Raw genomic sequence first — 23655 nt, forward strand, 5'->3', positions numbered from 1 at the left:
GAATCCCAAAGTAGCTCTTGATGAGTAGGCATTGGCAGGAGGCCCTGGAACATTTTCTGACCCTTCAACACTGAGAATGCATGTCTATGGGAACAGCAGCAAGCGGGGTAAGGGTATGGGGTGTCGGTGCCTGATTCAGGAGCTCTAGATGGTAGAGATGTCTGCAACTTCTGATGGGGGGAGGGTGAGGCAGCCCAGAGAGAACCTGCTCGACTCTTTCAGGGTATAACCATTATGGCTTGGAAATGTGGAAGTGCTGAGAGGGTGTTCAGAGGAGGGCAGCTGTGATAACAAAGAATTTCATCCTAGGAGCACCAGATGAAGATAATAACGGTAGTCATGACAGCCTAAATTAGTGTCATGACAATATTTTGCAAAGGGATGGAATTGGGTACTCTCATTAGCGTCATTTTTGCTAAGATTTCAAGATTCCATCTTGGTGTCATTTTAAAAATCTGGTGAAAAAAATACTGTATGCAGATCACTGATCAGTTACATGCAACTATGCTGCCTTCCACTTCTGCTAAATTTGTGCCATGTTGACACGGGCAAGTCATGAAAAATGTATTTGAGATTTTGTTATTTCATCTGGAAATGAAGGGTGACCTTTATGTTCCTGGTGATGATTCCCAACATTGCTCAAGAAAATAAAGCAGGATTGGTAGCATTTTTGCCCAACACCTGTAGTTTCTGTTCTCCAATTTTGTGGGAGGAGAGGAGGCTGCGGACGTATTTTCACTAAGGGAGTTTTCATGTCATTTTTCTTCAAGCATCACTGACCTCGATGGAAGTCTCCAGGAAAGAGACAAGGGGCAAATCTCTAAGTCACCCATTAAAATCCCAAAGGGCTCTCTAGAGACCCACCTCGAGTTGTTATTTTGGATCACTTTGTACAGAGCTCTGCAGGCCGACTCTCTCAGGAGTTCCAAGCGACCAAATGTGACCAGCAACTAGGCTTTTTAGAAAGCAGCCTGAAGGAGAAGGTGGTGACCACCGGGGCGGGCCGGTGCAAGCTTCCCAGGAGCGCCCGTACACCCTCCCTTGCCAGGGCTGAGGGCGGCGCGCACGCGCCGTGGGGCCGGGAGGGGAGGCGGCCTCGCTCCCGGGCCGGGGCGTGCGCGCGGCCGGCGGCGGGGCGGCGCACGCCGGCGCTGGGGAGCCATTTCCGGGCGGGCGGGAGGGGCGGGGCCGCGGCGGCCGGACCTCCAATCTCCTCGGCGGCGGCGCCAGGGGGAGCTCGCGGCCCGCCGCCCGCAAGGCTGTCGCGTGTTGAGGTGGAGCCGGGCCGGCGAAAGAGTGCCCGAGGGAAGGCGCGGGGAAGCTGGGTCTGGGCTCAGGAGGTGGAGTGGCCGCAGCGGCTGGGGAGCAGGGAGGAGGGATTCGGGTTGGGGTGGGGGAGAGTCGAGCCTGAGTGGGAGGCCGGTCCGCACTGGGTGGCGGGCGTCCTGGTTGTAGTGGGCGAACAGGGGAGGAAGGGCCGCGCGGGACTTAGGGGCTGGCGGATGCCGAGTCGGGGTGCGGGGCGGGCGCCGACCCCCGAGGTCCGAGTGAGTGGCAGGTTCGCGAGCGGGTCGGGGAGGGCGCAGGGCGGAGTGGGGCGGGGTCTGAAAGCCCACTCCCACGGCGGGTAGGAGTGCACCTGGGGCGGGCAGGACTTCTGACCCTTCGCCAGAGAAGAAGGGGTTCTGGGCAGGGAGGAATGAAGTCGAGCGAGGCCCTGTGGTTTCTAAAGGGAGTCCAGGGAGGCTGGACCCTGGGACTGGGCTGCCTGTCGCGTCCGATCCTCCGCCCCGTTGGGTTGAATAGTCTGGGCTTTGGGGGCCCGGGCCTGGTCGGGGGCGGGTTGGGCGTCCCCCGGGGTATCCACCTGGGTGGATTGCTTTGTGGGAGGCTGGGTCTGGATGCGTTTGCTCCGCCGTGGGAGGGAAGTACAGTGGCAGCAGGATTCTGATTCGCTGGGTTGGGGTGCGGGGGTGGAGTGTGATATCTGGGAGTGAAATCTGAGGTCTCGAAGGAGGGAGAGAACTGTTTTTTGACTGCTCTGTGGAGTCTAGGCGGGCCGACGAGACAGTTTAAAGCTTTAGAAGTAAACAAAGCCGGTTCCCTTTTGCAGAGCGGGGGCGCTGAGAGGACGGCTGAAGAGGAAGATGCCGGGTACCGACCTTCTGATGTCGGTGAGTCTTTCCCACACGCCGGCCTGGTTATAGGGCACTTGTCCCTTAAGTTTTATTTTTAGTCCCAGGGATCTGAGTGTGTGGATTTCCCCTCTGATGGTTGCTTTTGGTAGCTGAGCATTTCTGCCACGTTTTATTTTGGGTTCAATGATTAAGATGGATAAATGACTGAATTAAATATGTGAAATATATATGAAGAATCTTTTTCAGAGTTCTTGCAGTTGATTTTAATCTCTCCCTTCCCATACTACCAGAGCAATTTTAAAGCTGCTGTTACAGTTTGTGTGGATCTGCCCTATGTTAGTTTATAAGTGTATGTTTCCCAGACTAGAGTTATAATTCCCCAGTCGGCAGATATCATGTCTTATTTGTTTAGAGATGAATAAATACCTATCATGGTGTTTTGTATACAGCAAGTGCTTAGCAAATGCTTTTTGAATTGAAGTACTTTGAATTTTTCTTTTTTTTGGGCGAGGAGTATGCCTGCTTTGGTAGAGGCTGTTGCTTTCTCTCCTTCTGAGATCTTTCTGTGTTATTTTTTACTGAGCAAGGAGAAATAAATACTCATTTATTGCCAAATGAGTATTTACCAAAACGACGTTTTATTCTTGGGACGTTTATGATTCTATAGAGGCTCTTTAGTGTGAGAATTGTGGGGAGCCCATGGTTTTCAAATAGCTATATAGTGAAAATGTCTGTTTAGTTGTTAATAAGTCACTTCTCTGGGTCTGATGTCTCTTTTGTAACATTAATTTAAAAACTATTCCTTTCCCTCTCTTTATCTCACTGTCCCAGAGAGTTGGTAGCTCTTGCTGGGAAATTTGCAAAACTAATAGGCAGTTTTTTTTTAAACTCAGTGCTGACTTCCTGTAGTGGCAGAACCCGTGAGGTCTCCGGGAAGGATAGAGAGGGGAACTAAGTCGAGATTAGTTCTGGTTTGAGGTGGGGAGCAAGGATGATTTTGGAGACATAGATAAATCCTTGGTTTACCCACAGATCATGGTGAAGAGTTCACCTAAAATAGTTTCTTTCCTCCAATTTCATGAATTGTCAGTAGATAATAAATAGCCTTATGTAATTTTAAATTTTTATTACAAGAGCAATATGTTAGAAAAATTGGAAACTATAAGCAAAAGGGCAACCCCCAGTAATTCTACTTCTCAAAGATAAGCACTTGTTAGCACCTTGGAAGGTTAACGCAGAATGATTTGTAACAATTGGCAATTTCTGGTTTCCTCTTATAGATCAGTATGTTTATGTAGATTCAGATTCCTATATGCAGGTAGGATGTTCCTCCATGCCTGGAGATGTGCTTATGGTGCTTGGGCCTGTGTTTTCCCTTTAACAATTGGAGCAGTGAGTGCTTTTATTCAGAATATTGACTTTGGAATCAGTTTTGTTTTGAAGTGTTTCTCTAGCTGTTGCCACTGCTTTTCACTTCCTCAAATTAATTCACGTGGATAACAACTGGCCCTCGAGAATTATCACTCTCTGAAGACACTATACATGTTGCTTGAGGTGTTTTCACTGGAAAAGGTGTTATTCCTTCCTTGACTGTACCTGTGCTCTTTGAGGCTGAGTGCTAGAGAACCAATGACCCAGGCCTGGGTGTTCAGTGGGGGCGCTCTGCCGTCATGATTTGAGTTCAGGGTGTTTCTCCAGCTACTTTATATGTGCGTAAGACATGTTATTGGCCCTTTAATGGGGAAGAAAGGACCTCAGTTAATAAAAAATAACCTCAAAGCAGGGCAGCACGTTGCACAATCTCAGAATTAGAAACGATCTTAGAAATCATGTGATGCAACTTCTTGCTTATATTGTCTATATGAATCCTTTTTAGAGTATCTCTGACAAATGGATGTCCTGTCATCCATCCTTTCTGTTGGGGCCATAAGATGGGCATAAGCGAGGACAGAGTACAGAATGGATTCAGGATAGCTGAATTGTCTGATGGCTGACATTTATTGAGCATATTTTACATGTTGGGTAGAAAAATAGATACTCTACATAGTCATTTAGTTTTCACAAAAACTCTTTGAAAAGTATGCCACATCCTCCTTTTATAGGTGAAAAACTAGACTCAGAGAGGGTCCAACAGTAGTGAAGTGGTGTACCCATGTTTTTAGCCACGGTTGGTGACTTCAGATCTCTTCCTCTTCCCTACTTTGTGACTCTGCCTCTGGGTCGCGTTCACCATAAGGGACAGAGGTTGCTGACCTCGCACTGATGGGAGAGGGCTTGTGTAGAGCAGAGGGGATGGGATAGCTCCGCTCTCTAGGGGGCGCTGTGGAAATCTCTGTGTGTGTGTGTGCGCACGCGTGTGCGCTTGCTTTTTTCTTCTAGTATAGTGTTGTCTGAAAATACATGTTTTATTATACAAATCTTCTTATACTGCAGTTAACACATTATTTTGAAATTTAAAAAGTGATGTCTATAGGTATCATGTTGTAATCACTGATCTTCACTTGAGAATAATAAAGGGGCATTGCATTACAAAATATTTGTTATAAATAGAGGGCATTGGGTCTGATAAGATTGAAAACATTTGTATTGGTAGCATGCTATGAAAATAATACTTGAAGATCAGCTGGAGTCTGTATATGACAAACCTTGTATTCCAGACTAATGTGCTTGGACTGTCAGCCCCCAGTCCCTTCCTGACCTTAATTTTGTCCTCATTCAGTGAGGGTGGTTTGCCTGCCTTTTTTCATTTGCTCGTATGTCATGGACTGTAAGACTTTCCACCTATGTTGCAGAGAGAATAAAATGAGGAGTATTCATCTGAGGATTGCGATCCTTTCAGAGGGAATTCAAGTTGGGCAATTTTTTAGCAATCCTTTTCCATTTTTGGCAACCATCCTTTTCATCCATATTCTTGTCCTTCCCAATGCCAGGGTAGGGTATCACTTTGTAAGTTGCCAAATACTTGTAGCTTTTCAGACAAAGGTACTTTGTAAAGATAAGTCTCCTTTCTTAGGTGACTTTCCTCTTTTCCCATCCAAATAGATGAATCAAGGTCATCATATGTGCCCTGGTAGTGCTGGGTGGAGTTTGAGTGAAAATTGTTTATCTAGAGCCATGGTTCTCAACCAGAGGCAATTTTGCCCCCTAGGGACCTTTGGCAATGTCTGGAGACATTTTTCGTTGTCACGCTTGAGTACTTGAGGTCATGGGTGCGACTGAACGTCCTACTATATACACAGTCCCCTCAACCAAGAATTATCAGGCCTAAAATGTCAGTAGTGCCCAGGTTGAGAAACTGTGGTCTCGGGTTCCTTAATACAGATAAGGGTATCTGTAGCCCATGCATTCATGTAGGTGGGGGATGAGTCTTTTCTTTGAGTTAAATGGGTCTGTTACAGTGTTACTTTGGGTTGTTTTGCCCATGGATCAAGTCCTGCTGCTTTGGAATATAGGAGATCATATAGCAGGATCTTCTGCAGTGCAGGAAATTCTTAAGAACTGCTTTCTCGGCAGTGTTTGTGCAGCACTCTTTTCTTATTGGGAAACAGCAAACCCCTCGTTTTGTTTTTCAGTCCAGATCTTAGAGCTTTCTCTTTGACCCTTGAATCTTTTTCAGGGAGGCTTTCCTTCTGAATCTCAAATGGGATTTAAGCAATAAACTGGAATATCAACACTAAAAGCTCATTTCTGTTATTTGAATCTGGTGTCTTCTTTGTAGGATTGTCTAGAGAAAGGGAAAATTCATTGGGACTGGTAGGATGTTTAAAATTTTGTTGACAGTTTGAGTGGTGCTTGTAGGAGGAACTCTATTTGGCATTGTTCCAATCTTATAAGTAAAGCAGAACCATAATAACAAGTATGATAATTTCTCCAGCCTTTGGTCTAAAGGAAAGTACAGTTATAAGAAGATAAACCCCAAATCCCAGTATTTAGCTTGGCTTTGCAGTCTGTGTGTCAGGAATTTTTAGTAACCTTTACCTTCTTAATTGGGCTTTGCCCACAATCTAATATTACATACAGTTTGTACACACATTAGTGGCAGAATAGAGAATCAGCCTGGGATTAAGAATTTCCCGTAGAGGATTGATTTTCAGTGCATCAGTTCATATGTGGAAACATACAGAACCCAATTACTGCGAGAAAAACCGTGCTATGGGGTAAGGGGATATGGGAGCCATCTGGGAAGATGGAATAGTGCAGGCAGAAAGTAGTTTGTTGGGTATATCAGTTGTCTCCTGGCACACTTCAACAGTGTGATTGAGGAGATGGAGGGACTGTTTACAAAGCTGGGCAGGACATAGAGAGACCAACAGGTTGGTGACACACCTCAGGGCTAAGAGCCATTATCAATCTTAGGCCTGAAGGGGCAAGAGAGGGAGTAGTTTCTAGAACCTCGAGAGAGCTTAGCTGAAGAAGAGGATAACCTGTAGGAATATGCAGCCATTGCCAACCAGTGGCTTCTCTGGAGGGGAATTGGGGAATAAATACCTCAGACTCTTTCTTTTCCCACCCTCTAATCTCCTGCTGGAGCCTCTCATTGGTCAAACCCAACTGAAACCAGAGGATAAGGGAGGCTGGGTGATTTAATTCACGGAGGGCAGCCCCATGAGGCACCTAGCAGAGTTGGAGGAGGTTGGGTAGTAGAGGATGTGGAGGAGCAAGGGAGGAGATGCAGCATGCTGAAGTCAAGGTCAAGTTAGTTTTGAGAGGCACAATGAGAAGATAGTGTTTGAGCAGTCTTGAAGAATGGATAGGACATGGCATGTTATAGAAAAGGAATGTTCTCACTGATAACAGAAGGATAAATTCAGAGGCGAAGTGTCACAGTAGCTTTGGCAAGCCGGAAAACTGCCGGGAGCTGCTTTTCCCTCGTAGTCTTATATCCTAATTGCCTGAAGGGCCTTTAGAAATCCTGCAGTCTGGCTTCCCTTGCTGTAGGAATCCCTTCTGCAGCACACTACCAGGAGTGGGTGCAGAATACCTTCTCAAGGAGTTCTTTGCATTGCTGGACAGCTTTAATTTTTGGAAAGTTTTTCCTTTATCCAGATCACTGAATGAATCAAGATTAGGTTTGGCTTTACAGTCATGCACCGCATGACGATGTTTTGTTCAACAACAGACTGCGTATATGACCGTGGACCCATAAGATTAGTGCCAAATAGCCTGGGTGTGTAGGAGGCTTTACCATCTAGGTTGTGTAAGTACACTCTGTGACGTTTGCACAATGACGAAATCACCTAATGACACATTTCTCAGAACGTATCCCTATCCTTAAGTGGCACGTGACTGTATATAAGAGAAAAATCTAAAGTAATAGAGATTTTTAAAAGATAGAAATATATGCTCTAAAGTAAGAGAAATCCAGAGTAGACAGTTCCTAGTAGATATGGCCATTCCTAGGTCTTTGAGGAAGTTCCACCGCTCATAGTGCATCCCCTCCTCGTCCAGGGTAGCTGCTTTGAGCTCGAGCTGTCAGGTTCATGTTTCATTCGGCAGGAAGAGGAAAGGAAGGAGAAGGGCTTGCCTGCCTTCTTATTTATAAATATTTTCATGTGAAATTGATTATACAAACGAAATGTGTAAAGCACACATCTACATTTTAAAGAATAATAATAAACAAAAGTTACATATCTACCACCAGGTTAAGAAATAGAATATTTACCTCTAAACCCTTGTGCCCCACCCTGATTACATCTCCTTCCCTTCTCTCTAGGAATAACTACTATCCTGATTTTTGGAATAGTTGTTCCCTTGCTGTTTAAAAAAAAAATTGTGTTACCACCTATAGATGCAACCCTCATTTTAGTTTTTTAACTTGATATAAATGGGTTTATATATATTTTGTGTGATTTTTCCTGTGTTGCTCACTATTTGTGAGATTCATGCATCTTGTTGCATGTAGTTTAGTTCACTCGTTTTCATTGCTGTATAGTATTTCATGTGACTGCCACAATTTATCCATTCTACTGATGATGGACATCTGGGTTGTTTCCAATTTGGGGCTTTTCTGAATATTATAGTTATGAGCTTTCTTGTATACGACAAGTGATCCAGTTATAAGCGTTTTTCTGGGATTTATTCCGAGGTGTGGAATTGCTAGATTGTAAAGGGTATAATCCTTAACTTCATTCAGTAGTGCCATACTTTTCTAAAGAGATTGATACAGTTTATACTCTCAGCAACAGTATGTGAGAGTTTGTGTTCATACACAGCTTGACAAACTTGATATTTATAAGGCTTTTTATTTTTTGCCAACCCAGTAGGGGTGAAATCTGATTGATTTCTGTAAGTATTTCCCTGATTACTGATGAGGTGGTGTCCTTTTAAACGTTTATTGACTATTTGGATTTCCTGTTTTATGGCTGCTTCTTCACATCTTTGCCTTACCAATTATTTGTCTGTTTCTCCTTGTAGTTCTGTTAGATTCTGTTGTATATATTTTGAGATTTAGTTACTAGGTTCGTACAGATTTAAAATTGTTATATCTTACCTACTAAGTTGCACTTTTTAATAATGCTTTTTGACTTAATATATATAGCTACATGAGCTTTTCGTCATGAAATAGGCAAACTGTAAATGTGTGATGACAGAGTGACCTGCCTCTTGTACAGCTCAGTCCTCCCAGCCTGTTCTTCTGGTCACTGTTATTTGTGTCCTATTATCCTGTGAAGTGAATAAATCACTTTTGGACTAGAAAAAAGAACATAGCTTTTTTTTTAGGGATAACTTGCATGCAGTAAAGGGCACAAATCTTAACTGTACAGGTCAATAAATATTTGCATATGGGTACACTGTACTCCCTGCCCAGATTAAGGTGTGAAAAATGTCCAGCATACCAGCAAGCTCCTTGTATCCCTCCCAGTTCATGCCCACCAAAGGTTATCGTTGTCGCTATAGGTAAGTTTTGCTGATTTTTGAACTTTGTTTTTTCCAAAAGCATTTAAATTCACTCCTGTGAAATGTATTTTGGCAGGTGGGTCTAAAAAGGAACACATCAGTCCTGTCTTGAGTTCCAGTATTAATGGTGCTGTCTTTGAGACAGTTGAGGCAAGCAGAAAGTTCTCTTTTGAAACTGTTAATAGGAAGGAATCTGGGATAAATATGAGAATGCTACAGTGGACCTGCTCCTTGTCTAGCTGTATTACAGCCAGGGTGGGAGAAAGCCTAGGATTGTATTTCCTAGCCTTCTTGGATAAATTTAAGATTTCAAATAGTTTCCCAAGACTCATGACTGTAGCAGTCAACAGCAGTCCATCTGGATGACTGAAACCAGGTTTATGACCTGTAAACATAGTAGGTAAGTGATGTAATCCTGTTCTGTAGGTAGGTGAGGGCGCACGTGCAACCTTCTGATTGAATTATATTGTTGAGGGCTAAGAGTTAACATCCGTCTTATAAAACTGAGGAGTAGCTAACTGTTAACATGTGTTTTATTATCATTATCTGTAAGAAAATACAGCATAGGCCTGGAAATCAAACTACTGAAAGCTTCTCCCAGCCCCCTGTGACTTTGCCTTGGACGTGGTCAAGGTGGTTTTCCCCTGCAGCTTACTGAAGAGGAGAGGAAATGTTTATCATCAGAGATTCAGAGTTACCAAATATTTAGTGTTTATTATCTGCAGTCATTTTCTTATTACCTTACCTCATTTATATTCACAACAGCCCTGTGAGTGGATGGTGGTGTCTTTTTTATCTTGTGAACTTTTTGTTGAATTATTACAATGGCATCTATTTTTGCAGATGAGCAAAATCCAGTTGTTTAGAAGTTCAGTAATGTGCCAAAGGTCACATAGCTTATAAGTGAGAGCTAAAATTAGAGTCGAAGGCTTTGATTACCAGTCCAGACTTTCTAGGACACCTCAGCAGTCAGTAGAACACCGTTAACATGACTCTCGGAGAGTCCACGGGAGTCGTGATGAGCTGTCAGTTCAGAACAATACCCAGAGGTGGCTGTCCTTTTCAGATATCCTGGGTAGTGGATGCAGTCTGTGTTTATGAATTGCCAAAGGGGAAATAGTGTTTTCTAAAAGTTTCATCATTTTAGCACTTGGTAGTTCTGTTTATAGACTCTTTAAAAAATACACCTTTAGACAATAATGACCCTCTTTGTCTAGTTTATACATAATTGCTCTGCGAATTTCTAAGTTATTATTAGATACTTTTGGTTGATTTTGTTTGGAGTCCAAAGCTTTACTCTCTGTTTCCGAAATTGCAAAGTTTCTGCTGTCTTTGGCCTGTTTGGAAACTTTTTTCAGAAAGGGCTTCTTTTTTTTTAAAGCCTATGAATCCAAAGAATCTTAACTGAGAGAACATTTAATGGAATTGCTGGGGCATAATGTGCTTTTTTTTTTTTTTAAGTATACAATTCATTGGTTATTAGTATATTCAGAGTTAGGCAACCATCACACAATCAATTTGAGAACATTTTCAGAAGAAACCCCGTTCTCATTAGCAGTCGCTGCCTTGTGTCCTCCCGGTCCACTAGCCCTAGGCAAACATCAGAGTACTTTTGTCTATAGATTTCGTTATTCAGAGCATTTCGTGTAAATGGAATCATATAATATCAGGTATGTTAAAATGAATGTGCATATAGAGGGAAAACTAGTTTCTTCCATAGTGGAGAGGGAAGTCATTTGAACTTTTACTGTACATGGCAGATTTTGCATGTAAATACAAGTAAATGAATAAAATTTTTAAAATGATCCTTTGGCATGTTTAGGGCCATTAGCTTTTATGAGCTCAGAAGCTTTGATTTTCTGTGAGTGCACTCCTCATGGCTTGAGGATATTGCGTGTCTGTCTCCTTTTTGAGGCCAAGATTGTACCTCTGTGATGTACTTTGCCTACATACTCAGTGCTAAGTGTAGAGCAATTCGATTTGTACTTGCTTGTGGAATAGTCCTGAGCATGTATATCTGACGCTTGAGGCATGGCTAGAAGGGAAAATGTGGACCGTGAAGCTTTTTGAAATGAACTTCTCAGATCCTGGATCTCTTGCCTCACATAGTGGAATTTCGGTTTGCTCTTTACCCTCTAAGAAATGATGATTCATGTGGAAGATTAAAAAACCCCTCAACAAATGAGCCAGTGGATACAGAGAACATTTTGGTGGTTACCAGAAGGGAAGGAGGGCGGGGGGAGGGTGAAAGGGGTAAAAGGGCACATGTGTGCAGCGATGGATGGTAATGAGACTTCGAGTGGTGAACATGATGTAATCTACACAGAAATTAAAATATAGTGATGTACACCTGAAATTTATATAATGTTATAAACCAGTGTTACCTCAGTACAAAAACAACAACAACAAAATTTCTGCATCACAGTCGTTACTGGTTGGTTGGAGTGGCTGTCTGGTTTTGTTGCTCAATTCTTACTTTTTTAATGACCCAAGGGAGTTTTCCCTTTGGGCTTGTGATCTCTTTTGGCTGATAAACTGTAATGCCTTTTGAGGCTCTAAAGACAGTAGTGTTTTCTTACCTGTTTACTTTGCGCTTTGAAGTTCTGCAGAATCTGCTATGAAAGAATATGGGATTCAGTTGGCTTTGATGTCAGTGTTTTAGGGCGGAAGTAGAGTAAGAATACCTGCATCAATTCCTTGGCTCTCTTCTGTGTTTTAACTTCACTCTCTGCCTGAGTCTCAGTCTTTAGAGTATATTTGCTCTCTAGACGTTAAAGCAGTGAGTGAATTGGGTAAAACAGGTTTTTGTTTTCCTCAACAGCCCATTACTACTGTAAAGCTCGTATTTCTGGCTCTTCTGGGAAAACTTTTGAGTGTTGAGCTGTGCAGTTGTGTTAGAGGTGAAGAAGGTGGAAGGAGGAGGAAAACAAGTCCTTTCTTCTCTACAGCATTGCCAGGTGGAAGATTGTGACTTAGTTTTCTTTAGTGTCTGGCCAAAGAATAAACATTAGCCAGGAGCAGTGAGTTGATCTTGTTGCTTGGCATGGCTGGGTCCTGACTTTAACACTTCAAGGAAGCTGGGCCGATGTCTTTTTATCCCCTGTTAAGAAAGAGATCACCACTAAGTTTGGTGATTGGGTGTCAGTAATATGTTCAGTCAACTGTCAGGTAATTATTTTATAAAAGAAGGGGATGGGGAGAGAAGGGAGCATGTTACAGTGTAGAGAAATGGTTCTTAACCAGGGATGCCTATCAGTCACCTGGGGACGGTTTTCCAAAATACGTATTTCTGGGCTCCACTCTATTTTTGTACTTACTCAACCTCTGGGTGGGGGATTCTGAAAACGCTCCTTGGATGACTTTGATATACTCCACTGGTTAAATGGAAAGAGTATTGAACAAGAAGTTAGATTCTGATGGGGACTCTGCCTCTAGATTGACCCCAGAGAAGACACAGTAGTATTAGTCTTGGAGCCTCAGTTTTCAATTTCTTCATCATTGGAATGGGTTAGACAGGATGGTCTCTAAGGTTCCTTCAAACAGCCACATGTTATGATTTTTTTTAGATTGGCGCCTGAGCTAACATCTGTTGCCAGTCTTTTTTTCTTTCTTCTTCTTCACCCTAAAGCCCCCAGTACATGGGTATTTGCTCTAGTTGTAGGTCCTTCTGGTTGTGCTGTGTGGGACACTGCTTCAGCATGGCTTGATGAACGGTGCCATGTCCGTGCCCAGCATCCGAACCAGTGAAACCCTAGGCCACTGAAGCAGAGTACGCGAACTTAACCACTTGGCCATGGGGCCGGCCCCTATGATTTTGAAGCTAACTCTCCTAAAGTACTTTTTTTTTTTTTTAAAGGATAATGTTTTTATTATTTTTTTTTTTTTGAGGAAGATTAGCCCTGAGCTAACTACTGCCAGTCCTCCTCTTTTTTGTTGAGGAAGCCTGGCCCTGAGCTAACATCCGATCCCATCTTCCTCTACTTTATACATGGGACGCCTACCACAGCATGGCATGCCAAGCAGTGTCATGTCCGCACCCAGGATTCGAACCGGTGAACCCTGGGCCGCTGAGAAGCGGAACGTGCAAACTTAACCGCTGCGTCACTGGGCCGGCCCTCTCCTAAAGTACTTTTCAAACTGATTTCTTTCAGTCTTTCTTTTGGAAACAGATAAGTGGTGTAAGTCTGTAGTTGAGAGAAGAATGAGGTTTGCAGTTTGAGAAAGCCATTGACTAGCAGTCCACAGCCCGAAAGCACTCAGCTGCTGAAGGACGGCGTTCAGGTCATTTGGCAGTGTTGTCTTTCTCATTTGGGAGAGTAGTAAAGCTCTGGGCTCTTAATTCAGCTCCTGGGGTAAACTAGATGATGTGACGATGAGAATTGTCCATTTTAAACCCGTTGGTCTTCTGCTAGTTTGTGCCACTGATAGTTTGACTCTGGAAAACTGGGCAGTGGAAAATCTAGTGGAAAAAGCAATGCATTTTGGGCCAGAAGGCTTGACCTGGCTTTGCCATTTCTGAGCTGTCTGACCTTTGGGCCCCAGTGTCTTCATCTGTGAAGGACGGAGAGCAGTCTTAAACTGATCTTTAACCTCCCTTTCAGTTCTGATGGCCTATGACATGATGTATCTTGTGAGCTCATCAGAAGCGTGCCAGTGTGTGCAGAGTTGGTTACAAATAACCAGTCATTCTCTTCTGCGGGTACCAGGAGAGATGGGGGAGGCGGGAGGCAGAAACTTCCTAGGATCTTACGAAACAAACTGTCATAAGTATATGTAGTATTGAAATTATTTCACTTTAGTTGATAAATTGAGTTCTTACCATGTGGAAATTGCTCTTCTACATAGCATAGGAGATAGAAAAATTATGTCTTCTCTCTTATTTGTATTCTTATCAGCACCTAGTACCATAAGAGAGTTAAAGATGTTCAACATTGTCAGATGTTAAAACAATTATTTGGTGATTCTCCCTCAGGGTTCTGTGCCTCTAGGACAAATAAACTCACAGTGCGATTGGCAAATGCAGTTTGGCCCTGATTGACTCTTGAGAAATAGCCTGAATTGAGGCAGATTGGATGTTTGGCATATTAGAAAAGCAAGGAAGACATTGTGCTGTGATAGGAAGATTAACCTTTTGTAGGGAAGTAGTGTTCCCAGAATCCTGATTTTACAGTGACTCTACAGTAACATTATTAGGCATTACTGTCTTGAATTTTTCCTCTAGTGAGTGACAGACTTCCACTTGGAGCCCAGGTCTGTGTTGTGGCCAGCAGTCCACATTTGGACAAGCAGGAAGTGTGAGAGGTACACGCTGTCATTGGAGCCGGAGGAAACTGGCCTGTGCGCACTTTAGTGTTGACCATACACCTTTAGCGGACTTTGTGCTGTGTAATAATCAGCTGAGCAGAATTACTCCATTTTCTTTGGCAGGGAATGTGTGTCTGTGTGGCTGTTCAGAAATTATCAATAGAATGGATCAGTCTGACAGCGGGAATGTTTTTCTTTGATCTTTAGCCTGATTCCTTTAGGGTGAGAGGAGCAGGAAGAAGAGAGGATGTTGGAATGTCTCACTGGTTCCTCTGCTTGGCGTTGCAGCTCTTTAGTTCTCTTTGATACTCCTCTTTTAAGTCATACTCCTCCAGTTAATGTTTCAATATTTATTTATTTTTTATTTTTCTTCTTTTTAAAAGATTTTATTTTTTCCTTTTTCTCCCCAAAACCCCCCGGTACATAGTTGTATATTCTTCGTTGTGGGTCCTTCTAGTTGTGGCATGTGGGACGCTGCCTCAGCGTGGTTTGATGAGCAGTGCCGTGTTTGCGCTCAGGATTCGAACCAACGAAACACTGGGCCGCCTGCAGCGGAGCGCGCGAACTTAACCATTCGGCCACCGGGCCAGCCCCAATGTTTCGATATTATAATGTTGTGAAGCTCTGAGAGATGGTTGCAGACATCTTGGAATTCAACTCTGAGTGTGCAGTCCTGGGTTTCAGTCCAGAGTCTGCCACATACTATCTGTTTGCCGTAGAACAAGTCAATTAACCTTTCTTGACTTCAGTTTTCCCCACCAGTAAAGTGAAACTGTTCCTTCTTAACATAAGAACCTCATAAGGTGATAAAGTACAATAAATTAACATGAAAAGATGTTTACAATTTTAAGTTGTATAAATATTCATATCTTCTTTATAAATAAGTTAATGCTTTTAAGTGCTTCACCCTTTCCTGTGTATGTTGTCATGGCCTCCTTGACCTTCTCTTTCTTAATTAGTTCTACCCACTCTTTAGTCAGGTGGTCACCTAATATTTGAGTTGTAAAGGGAAGAGGAAGCTTTAAGTGAAACAAACAGGTGAACTCTGCTGCCTGTAAAACAGTGCCATGCACATAGTAGGCACTCAGAAAATAACCATCAAATGATGGAGACCCTTAAACTGCAGTAAGTGTGCCTAGAGCAGTGGCAGCATTGCAGGGCAGATCTCCTCTTAGGACAGTGTGGTAGGCAGCTCCAGCGGCTGCCTGAATGGAGATGCCATTGCTCTTGAATAAGACAGATACAGATGGTTGGTCCTGTTAAATACGGGAAAAAGGATTGTTACTATTTGTGTTAGCTCCAAGGAAAGAAATGGGTCCAGTGTGGGTCTGGAAATGTCTGCCAGTCAGCTTTTCTCTTTCAGTGATATTCATTTTTAGTATGTTTCTTCTGGTATAAATTGGTAATTAAGAAGTTTAATGGGGAAAAAATATCACTGCCTAATTGGCAGTTGGTCAAGCGCAGTACTAGTTCTCAAAGAAGTTTTTGTGCTGGTGGTGGGGGGTGGATAGTGCCACTGTGGGAAGTTTGCTTCTCTTGAAGTGATTTGGGGACGGAAAGAATTTAATGTCATTGGGGATAGCTGTGGGCTAGTACCGACAGGAAAGTAACTTCTGACTGAAGAATCCTGAATCTCCTGGACTTAGTTACTTGGTCAGATCATAATCCTTGCCTCACAAACGTGTTAAGGGAATAAATCATGAAGTATAAAAAGCACTGAGACTGTGTAGAGTAGAAAATAACCTTCGTGTTAACTCCCTTCACTGCATTACACAACCATATTTAAATATAAGGAAGCCAGGAGTAAAATCACTCTCAGGCACTGTTTTTTTTTCTCTTTTTGTAAGGAAGATTGGCCCTGAGCTAACATCTTTGCCAGTCTTCCTCTATTTTGCCTATGGGATGCTGCCACAGCATGGCTTGATGAGCAGTGTGTAGGCCTGGGATCTGAACCCACGAACTCTGGGCTGCTGAAGCAGAGTGTGTGAACTTAACCACCATGCTGCCGGGCCAGCCCCTCAGGCACTGGTCTTAAACTGAAAGGTCATGATCCATTTAGAGGGATGCCAAATCAACTTAGTGGGTCAAGCATTTACAAAAGAAGGAAGAAATGGGAAAGAAATGTAAGTGCATCACAAGTAATGAGGGGTGAGGTATTATTTTAGAATCTTTTGGTTTGGTTTTCTGTGTTTCTGTGTGTACTAGATTTTGTTGTAGAATACATTTCTGTGGGACTGTATTGGAAAAGTTTGAAACTCATTGATTTAACAACTAACATGCCACAAATTTACAAAATTTGTAGATTTCTACTATCATTTTGTATTCACAGAAGTGTCTTGCTCCCTTGAAGTGATTTGGGCTGAAAGAATTAAATATGATTGGGAATAGTAGGCTGCTAAACTCCCCTAAATTCTAGCAGCTGCCTTTTGTCTAATGACGATTAGAGCTAACTACTGCCAGTCCTCCTCTTTTTGCTGAGGAAGCCTGGCCCTGAGCTAACATCCGTGCCCATCTTCCTCTACTTTATACGTGGGACGCCTACCACACCATGGCATGCCAAGCGGTGCCATGTCCGCACCCGGGATCCGAAGTGGCAAACCCCAGGCAGCTGAGAAGCGGAACGTGCAAACTTAACTGCTGCGCCACCGGGTCGGCCCCAATTAGTATCACTGAAAACTATTTTGATGTCTTTCAGGCATCAGCTAAAACCTAAATCGTTAGATTGGAAATGGAATTGATAAGAAGAGAAAGCCTGGTTAATTGACGACTTATAATTTGACAGTAGCTTCTTAAAGTAGTTTAATATTTTGAATCTTCATACTACTAAGGTTTATCTTTTTTCCTTTAATATTATACTTTTAGAAGATTTATGGTATTCTTTATCATTTTATGCACATTCATTGGGCAGAGTATTTTGTTTTTTCTGTTTTTTTCCTCTAGAGGAATACATTTCCACTTTTAGAACAAAGTGTGAAGGAAGGAATGTTTTACTTGCAGAAATGTTACCAGGACTATGTTCTGTTAATCGGGGCACCCACACTCACAGGTACACGTTTACACAGACACGGTTGATTTGTTTTACAACTATTATTCTGTGTCTCTCCTAGATAAAGAAATGGAGGCACAGATTGGTGAGATAATTTGCCCGGAGTTGCGCAGTAAGCTAGAGGCCTTCCTAGGTGACTGTTCATAGTTCTTGTGTTTCCAGAGACAGAATAAGTTGATTAAGCTGAAAGAAGCACAAGCCTAAATATTATAATCATAAGTATATATATGCAGATGTATATAGACAAAACGTGTATTACTGTGAGCAAAAAAGCATGGTGGGAAATAATCATTATAGTTTTATTAAGTTCTTGTGCTGTCTCTATCTAGATGTCTATCTGTAGTCATCACCTAGCCATACAGTTTTAGTTTGTTATAAACTGTACTGTATAGCCAAGGAGGATTCTGCCAAGAATATAAATTGTAAAAAGAAAACTGAGGATGGCACTGGATTGTAATGTTGTGACCCTCTACCCATGAACACTGAGACTGAAGAATTGAAAGAGTACTGAATACTGAGTCAGGAGGCTTGAGTTCCTGGTCTGCACTCTGACACAAGTCTATCCATGTGAACTTAGGCACGCTGTTTCACTTTGGGGCCTCTCTTTGTAAAGTGAAAATGTGGCCTTGGTGTCTAAAGTTCCCTTCAGTATTTAGACTGTAGGGTTCCCAGGGGCTGGAGTATTGCATCAGGATCCAGCCTGGGGTTTGTGCTATTTGCAAGGCCCCCGGGGAACTGCCTCATCCTTTTTTCCGAGGAGATAGCGTATATTATCCCACAGAGCCCAATAATGCAGTGAGCTGTGGTGTTGGGAGGTGCTTCTTCGTTGGGGACTGAGCCTGGGTTGTTTATAGTAACGTACAAGGATCTTGGAATGAGGCCAGGAGATGTAATTTGTGTAACCAACTAGTTGCCTACTCAAAAGTTTGCTAGGACCCATTGACGTATGATATCATTCTGTCTTTGGAGTAAGAGAGTATAGAAACATATCTCCTGTTAAGGAGATATATTCAAGGGCTTTGAATTCAAGGATTCCCATTATCTTCCTATAGCAAGTCCCAAGGAAATATATTCTTGCTGAAAATAATTTTATAAATGTTAGCATGGAATGCCTTCATATCCTGATAGGCTTTTAAAAAATTTAATTAGTTTGGGTTTGCTGATTCTTTGCTCTCTCCCTAATACTGGTTATGACTTTTTTGTTCCATGCTGTGGAGAGTTGATAATATCTACAGTCCTCTTTTAATGTTGGTAACCTCTCTTTTCTGGATGAATTAGGAACTAGTATCACCACAGGAAAAGCTGATCTGAATGATTGTTCTTCCGTTATCCCATTGATACACACTATTTAGCCATTTGATTTGATCACAGCTTTAACACTAGGAGATTATAATCTTTATAATGAGGGAAATCATGAAGTACCTTTGATGATAATAGACTCCTCTGGCCTTTGCCAGCCCTTGTTTAGCACTGCTTCTGCTCTTCAGGATTTAGGTTGTTGATAGCAACAGACGGCTCTGGGGAGTGGTGACCAAGAACTGTGAGGAGGTTGCAGCTAAACTGCCTGGATTTTCCATGGATAGCCCTCTAGGGAACCCGGTACTTGCCTAATGTTAATTACCTTATACCACAGCCTAATTGCTAAGAGTATAAATGTTTGCAGCAAACCTGTGTTGAACACCTGTCCTCCTTGTAGCTTTCATGCTCCTACTAGAAAATTGCATCTAGATATCCAATAGGAACATAATTCAGACCAATATTATTTTTTTCTCAAAATCTCCTCTGCCTTTTTCAACTTCCGTTCCATTTCTAGTCTACTATGGTTAATAGTGAGACCACTTCCCCAGTCTCTCAAACTTGAACTTGAAAATTTGGAATTATCTCTACTCTTCCCACTCGGTACTTCCTAGATCTAATGTTATCAAACCCTGTTTGTTCCACGTCCAAAAGTGTTTTTCAAATCCATACTGCTTTTTCTTCCCTAGTGTCATACTGCTGAAGGTCAAACCCAGTTTATTTCTCCCCTGGACTATCAGCAGTCCTCTCAACTAAAATTTTTGTCTCTAATCTCTGTCCTCCTTGTACTCATCTCCCACCAAATTATCCTAAAAAAAAAAATTGCTCTCCTGATGCAAAACCTATGTCTTTTGTTTTGTTGTTCTGCAATTTGCCTTTTCTTTTTTTTGTGAGGAAGATTGGTCCTGAGCTAACATCTGTTGCCAACCTTCCTCTTTTTGCTTGAGGAAGATTGGTCCTGAGCTAACATCTCTGCCAGTCTTCCTCTCTTTTATATGTGGGACACTGCCACAGCATGGCTTGATGAGTGATGTATAGGTCCAGGCCTGAGATCCAAACCTGCGAACCCTGGGCTGCCAAAGCAGAGTGTGCAAACTTAACCACTACGCTACTGAGCCGGCCCCATGGAATTTGCTTTTTTTAAGTCAACATCCTATTCTGAAAATTTTCCATGTAGTTCATATAGATCTATCTTTTTAGTGGTGCATAGGATGGGTATATAAAATGTGCATATTATAATGTATTTAACCATTCCTCTATAAATGGACATTTATGTTATTTATGTTTTTTCTTTTGCTGATTTTTACAAAGAATACGGAAATGATGTCCTTTTTTTTTGGTGGAGAAGATTGGCCTGAAGCTAACGTCTATTGCCAGTCTTCCTTTTTGTGCTTGAGGAAGATTGTCACTGAGCTAATGTCTGTGCCAGTCTTCCTCTGTTTTATACGTGGGATGCCACCACAGAATGGCTTGACGAGCAGTGAGTAGGTCTGTGCCCAGGATCTGAACCTACGAACCCTGGGCTGCGAAAGTGGATCACACAAACTTAACCCGTGCGCTACCAGGCTGACCCCTGATTGTCCTTGAACATGTCTCTTTGTACAAGTATGTAGATACCAAAAAGTAGAATTTCTGGTTCAAAATGAACATACATTTAAAATGTTAATAGATAACCAATAAATCATATTACAAAAAGTGCCTATCAGTTTACACTCCCACTCTCCATGCCCCCTTTTTTTCTTCCCAAGGCTGTTTTTAATCTGGACCTGGTGCGCTTTTCCCAGCCTCAATTCTTGATGGACGTATTCAGTCATTTCCTTGGTCGCTGTCAGCCACTGTCCACGTTTTGCTCAGCACAGGGCTGCGCCAGGCCCTCTGCTGTGTGTTGGAGATGTAGCGCTGGCTCCCGTGGGTTCGCTCCTTGCCCTCGCCTGGCTCACACTCCTGCACACACCACTCTCTGCCCTTCCCAGACTCTTTATGCAATTGCAGCTGCTCTTCTCTCTTCCTGGTATGACTTTTTTTCTTTCAGCTTTTCTGCCTGGAGAATTTTCTTTGATCATTCTTTTGCCCTTTAACCAACTTAGGTTTTATCTTCTGTCATATCTTCCCCATCTCCCCTCAGGTTAAGTTAGATAAGCCTTCCTCAGTGGTCTCTCTTAACACTTAACTTACAGCCATTTTATAGTCTTTATCCTCAAGAGTTTTATTTACTCGTTTATATATGTGTGTGTGTATGTATGCGTGTGTGTATATGCACACACATACCTGTAGAGACCTCTCTTGTCAGATTGGAAACTCATTAGGGGCAAGAACCTATGGTATTTACCTTAATGCTCCCCCAGCTTGATGCCTTACACACTGGATGCTTGATAAATGTTGAATAAGTGAGTGAGTAACCAGCTATCAGATGAACTTATTTTGTGCAGGGCACGCTGAGGCTTGTAAATATGACTAAGATCTGGTCTCTTCAAAGACCTACCTGTGCAGTCGCGGGGAGGAGCGGACTGCGAGGCAGATTGTGATAAGCTCTGTGTAGAGGTGCAGATAAACTCCAGAAGAGAATTTGATGGGGGAGGCAATTCTCATGAGTGAGAGATGCTGGTAAATTTTCAGATGAGAGGATTTTTCTTGCTTGTGCCAGGTATTGTGAGGGATACACATAGTGACAAGCCTGGCTTTAAGAATTTTTAGTCAAATAGGGCCTTTGAGCAGAGATTGGCAGACTTTGGCCGATGGGCTAAATCTGGACTGCTGCCTGTTTTTGTACAGCCCCTGAGCTAAGAATGATATTTTACATTTTTAAATTGTTAAAAAAGAAGAAGACTATTTTGTGCTATGTGAAATCATATAATTTCAGCATCTGTAATTAAAGTTTATTGGGACACAGCCCTGTTCATTTGGTGAGCGGCTCTCTCTGACCGTTGGTGCTCCCACAGCAGTGTTGAGTGGTTGTAACAGAGACCGTTTGGCCTGCAACACCTAAAATATTTACTCTCTGGCCCTTAAGAGAAACAGTTCCCTGACCCCCCGGCTTGAGAGGATGGGAGATTCTGATAAAGTAGAGAGAAGGACATTCGTACTGAGAGTAGTAGTTTGAGTTAAGAGAGTGGGACAATGAGTACTGCAGTCTTATAGAAGCTTTAGAGCTGAAATTATGACCTAGCTTAACCTTTTATTTTACAGAATGGGCAGAAGATCACAAATCTTGTCAGAGTCCACGTGACTCATAAGGGATGTGTGTGCTGGAGTGACTGGAGCAGAAGCTTGAGGGCTTTCGAGGAGGATAAGATTATTGTTGGGGTAGGGCTTGGTGGTGGATGGCCTTGCCCTTGAAACATGAGAGTTGAAGACCTAAGCACAGACTTCTTTTCTCTCTCTAATGTAATATTTCTTTTTTCTCTTGTATTTCTAGAAGGCCTTTGAACCCTACTTCGAGATTTTGGAAGTATATTCCACAAAAGCCAAGAATTATGTGAATGGGCATTGCACCAAGTATGAGCCCTGGCAGCTGATTGCATGGAGTGTCGTGTGGACACTGCTGATAGTCTGGGTCTATGAGTTTGTCTTCCAGCCCGAAAGTAAGTATGCTGTCCCCTCTGTAAAGATAGAGCAGAGTTTACTAGCCTGGGAACTTATGGCTGACAGATTGGACTCATTTCTTGCCTTTGGTTTGGTTCTGATTTTTTAAATTTATTTAAATGGGAAGTGGACATTGTCTTCTAACTGGTAAAGTTATCTCTTGTGTAACTGTTACTGCTTACCTATACTGTTGATTTTTCTAGATTTGCAGCTTCCATAAAAACTCCTGAGAAATTAGTCATTTTAAGGATCCGCAGATACCTCAGAGTGTGGCTTAAACCTTCTTTAGTTCCAGTTTCTTGCCTAGAATGTAATTGTATCACTTGGAATTCCCCAAGCAGGAATTTATTGCTTTCTTTTTAGGCCATCCTTTTCAGTAAAGATTATGTGAAATTGGAACAGGACTCATGCAGTGATAGTATGAGTGCCTGCTATGTGACAGGCACTGTGCTAGGCTCTGGGGAGTAAGTACACAAGTAATACAAGGTCCGTGTCCTTTTGGAGTTGACTTCTGTCATCAGGGAACAGTGCACCTTGAGCTTCCTGGATAGTGATTCAATGAGCCAGATTGACATGGGGAAGAAAGAGGCCACTTCTCAGGAAATACAGAAGGAAAGCCTCTTAGTGATCAACTTATAAATCCTCCATCCTTCCTAAGGTGTAAGCTCCTCTCCTGCCACCCCTCTTCACCAACCTGGAGATCTGGTTTCCTGTTACTTCCTTGTGAATTCTTATCCCCCTGCAGGCTGTGCTTGGTATGTTTTGCTTGATTTCATCTAAATACAAATGGTAGGAGTGGTGGTGGGTGTTCTGTGACTCTCTGCCGCGCCCCTTCCCCACTCTTATAGGGTTTCTGAGTTCATTTCCTTGGGATAAGAAACCAGTAACATTGAAGAGAATCGCTTGTCGTTTCTCTTTTGTTTAAAATTTCCGTAACTATTTGCTTCCCTGATAACATCGGTGTGAAGGGGCTCTTTAGCTGTACTTTTTCTGCTTTTCTTCCTCTTCCCTCGAGAAAGTCCAGATTCTGTTTTATCTGTTTGCGTGCAGATAGCCATTGAGCCATTTTAGTAAAATTGCAGAGTTATGGCGTAGTAAACATTGCACTTAATTAAAGTGGAAAGGAGACATGACTGCCCTGTCTACGTTTTAGTACACTCCAGCTTTGAAAACCCTGTCCTTAGTTTCTGCTCCTGCACCTTGAAAGATTCCCTCATAAATTCTGACAGATTAGATGGACCACCCTTCTGCTGCATCTGCTCTCTGGTTTGGAAGTGGACCCGACCCTTGTCTTGCTGCTCAGGCTTATTTCTTTCCCGGGAAGCATTGGTTTCAGTGGTGCCCACCATCCTGTCCTTCCAAGTGAAGTGACCTATTGCAGAGGACTCTAAG

At 42.7% G+C, this 23655-nt stretch overlaps 1 protein-coding gene across 6 annotated transcripts in view; it reads left to right on the top strand.

Annotated features, from left to right (window-relative positions):
* The first annotated feature begins 1209 nt into the window (after window positions 1-1209).
* The window catches only part of SGPL1 (sphingosine-1-phosphate lyase 1), a 51459-nt gene continuing 29013 nt past the window's right edge, over window positions 1210-23655 (top strand). Inside the window, exons 1-3 of one of the 6 annotated variants that reach the window (XM_044756644.2) lie at window positions 1210-1340; window positions 2114-2174; window positions 22097-22262. In XM_044756644.2, the coding sequence (XP_044612579.1) occupies window positions 2148-2174; window positions 22097-22262 (193 nt within the window). In that variant the 5' untranslated portion in view covers window positions 1210-1340; window positions 2114-2147. Of the gene's footprint in view, window positions 1559-2111; window positions 2175-22096; window positions 22263-23655 lie in introns of all 6 variants that reach the window. The other 5 variants (XM_044756675.2, XM_070489659.1, XM_044756641.2 and 2 more) reach the window with 5 other exon arrangements.

This window comes from Equus asinus, chromosome 2, assembly GCF_041296235.1.
Source record: "Equus asinus isolate D_3611 breed Donkey chromosome 2, EquAss-T2T_v2, whole genome shotgun sequence".
Taxonomy (NCBI): domain Eukaryota; kingdom Metazoa; phylum Chordata; class Mammalia; order Perissodactyla; family Equidae; genus Equus; species Equus asinus.